Here is a 2,401-nt window from a genome sequence, read left to right on the forward strand (position 1 = left end):
TGCTTTTGCATAGGTTTTTTTTGCTAATTGTTGAATCTTTTCATTTTCTTCAGCTTTAGTTCTGTTTATTTTCTATTGTTTTCCGTTTCTGAATTTAAACATGTATTACTCTTTCTTGACTTTCCTGTCAAAATTAGAAATTTCTCCTTTTTCATTCCAAATGATTCTAAAGCCTTATTGATCTGAAATTGATTATGGTATTTGTGTTCAGCAGACAGCACTAGTGTTCCATAAAATGGAGAGTGTTACCAATGTCATGGAGTACGAGATCCTAGCAAAGGAGAAACTACCCAAAATGATATACGATTATTATGCCTCGGGTGCAGAGGACCAGTGGACACTCCAAGAGAATCGAAATGCTTTCTCTAGGATTTTGTAAGTATTTCTATAAATATGTTGATACTCTTAATATTCTGTTAACCTGATGCATTTGAAATGTAAAAATATAGCGAGTCTGAAAATAATTTTTTTTGTGCAAGCCACTGAAATTTACTCTTCTTTCAAATAGGTTTAGGCCCCGCATTCTTATAGATGTAAGCAACATTGATACAACCACAAGTGTCTTGGGATTTAAAGTTTCGATGCCCATCATGGTTGCACCGACTGCAATGCAGAAAATGGCTCATCCTGAAGGTATCTGCTATTGTTTGTTTGAATTATGGCAAAGAGAGTTGGCTATGTTGCATCTATTGTTAGTAATTCTGTGTTTGTGATTAAGACATGTATGTATGAGCCTTCACACAAGTAGAAGAGCTAGAGTCTCCTGTTCTTACTACAAAAAAACAACTGGAATTAGCTACAAACTCCGTCACTAAATTGCTCGTAACTAACAAAATTTTCTAACAATCCATCGCTAAATAGGATTAGCGACGGATTTTTCTATTTAGCTACAAAATTTGTCCATCGCTAATTCCTGTTTCATCTTCTTCCTTTCTTTCTTCTGGAAGGGATGATTAGTGATCGATACTAAGATGGTGAGTATCACTAAAGTTTGGACTAGGATCGCATGGTTTATTTTCTATGGGAAACAGTCCTGAAAAGTCAGAATCTGAAATAGTTGTACATTGATGTTTATAATATGGAATGCCTTTTTTCAGAATTACAAAGAGAAATCATTCCAAATTGTTTACTTGCAAGTGCTTCGCGTCCTATCTTTTATCCTACAGTTGTAAGCACGTCATGGATAACATAGCAAGTGAGCTTCTTTTTTTTTTTTTTTTTTTTTTAGAGTTATGTTTGTTACAAAAACTCAAGGGGTTCACATCAGAAGCTTTAACTTGTTTGTTTTGTTTAATAGCTTTACGCTATAGGTAGACAACTGTTTGAATATGGTAGCTTCAGTTAGTAGCAAATGTAAAGCTAAATGACTATCAACTTTGGTTAAATTTGGGAGATGGTTAATACTGAGAATTTTGAGATTGTAAGTGATACTTCAGCAACATTTGTCTTAGAATCCAATACATTGATGCAGGAGAATATGCAACAGCACGAGCAACATCAGCTGCTGGCACCATCATGGTTAGGGTTTCTATAACCCCCCCGCACCCTAAACTGATTAAGCTTTAGCTGAGTGCTATGATTGTAGCTCTAAATTTGATTACTTACGTGCATATCCCTGCTATCCACTGAAACTTAGTTGGTAATTGTAGACATTGTCCTCAGGGGCTACTTCCAGTGTAGAAGAGGTCGCTTCAACCGGACCAGGAATTCGCTTTTTCCAGCTCTATGTGAGTTTTTCTGTTCATTATTCATATTAACTCGTAAGGAAGTGCTTTTTTTTCCTTCCTTCAATGGAATTATATATTCCCACCTTAGTCCCAAAAAGATTGTCTTAGTTTGACTTGGCATAAAGTTTAAGAAATAAAGGAAGACTTTTGAAATGTGTGGTCCAAAACAAGCCTTAAATATTTGTGTGGCTGTAAATCATCTCATAAAGTTAAATTGTTTCTAAATATAGAAATGTGTCAATCTTTTTGGGACAGACTAAAAAAAAAAAGGAAGACAATCTTTTTGGGACGGAGGGAGTACTTGTTTTTGGCATGTCCATCAAAATTTATATTACAGAAGCCAATCGTGGGTATGTATTAATATTGCTCAATCATGCAATTAAACCCTGCGAGAAGAGAAGAAATAAAATAGAAGATGTCTTAAGAATTGGTTCATTAATAGCATGCAGTAGTTTGAACTTCGTCAAATAATGAAGTTCCCCAATTGTAATGACACACTAATTATGAAGAATATTCGGCAAAAAAATTCTTAGTGATTTTCTTGACTTCCAGAAAGCTCATTAAGAACTTTTCAAGCGATATTTTTAGTGATTCTCTCCACTTTCAACATGCTGCTTCACACTTGAGGATGTAAAGCAACTTAAGTCTCAAATCAAAACTAGAAAGTTGAGTTG

The 2,401-nt window shown here is 34.8% G+C and overlaps 1 protein-coding gene across 1 annotated transcript in view; it reads left to right on the top strand.

The window, feature by feature from the left end:
- Nucleotides 1-214: 214 nt before the first annotated feature.
- LOC132065495 (glycolate oxidase 1-like) overlaps nt 215-2,401 on the top strand; it is a 2,972-nt gene continuing 785 nt past the window's right edge. The window contains exons 1-4 of the mRNA XM_059458919.1: nt 215-375; nt 509-633; nt 1,472-1,518; nt 1,650-1,727. Of these exons, the coding sequence (XP_059314902.1) occupies nt 236-375; nt 509-633; nt 1,472-1,518; nt 1,650-1,727 (390 nt within the window). The 5' untranslated portion in view covers nt 215-235. The remainder of the gene's footprint in view (nt 376-508; nt 634-1,471; nt 1,519-1,649; nt 1,728-2,401) is intronic.

This window comes from Lycium ferocissimum, chromosome 1 (genome assembly GCF_029784015.1).
Source record: "Lycium ferocissimum isolate CSIRO_LF1 chromosome 1, AGI_CSIRO_Lferr_CH_V1, whole genome shotgun sequence".
Taxonomy (NCBI): Eukaryota; Viridiplantae; Streptophyta; class Magnoliopsida; order Solanales; family Solanaceae; genus Lycium; species Lycium ferocissimum.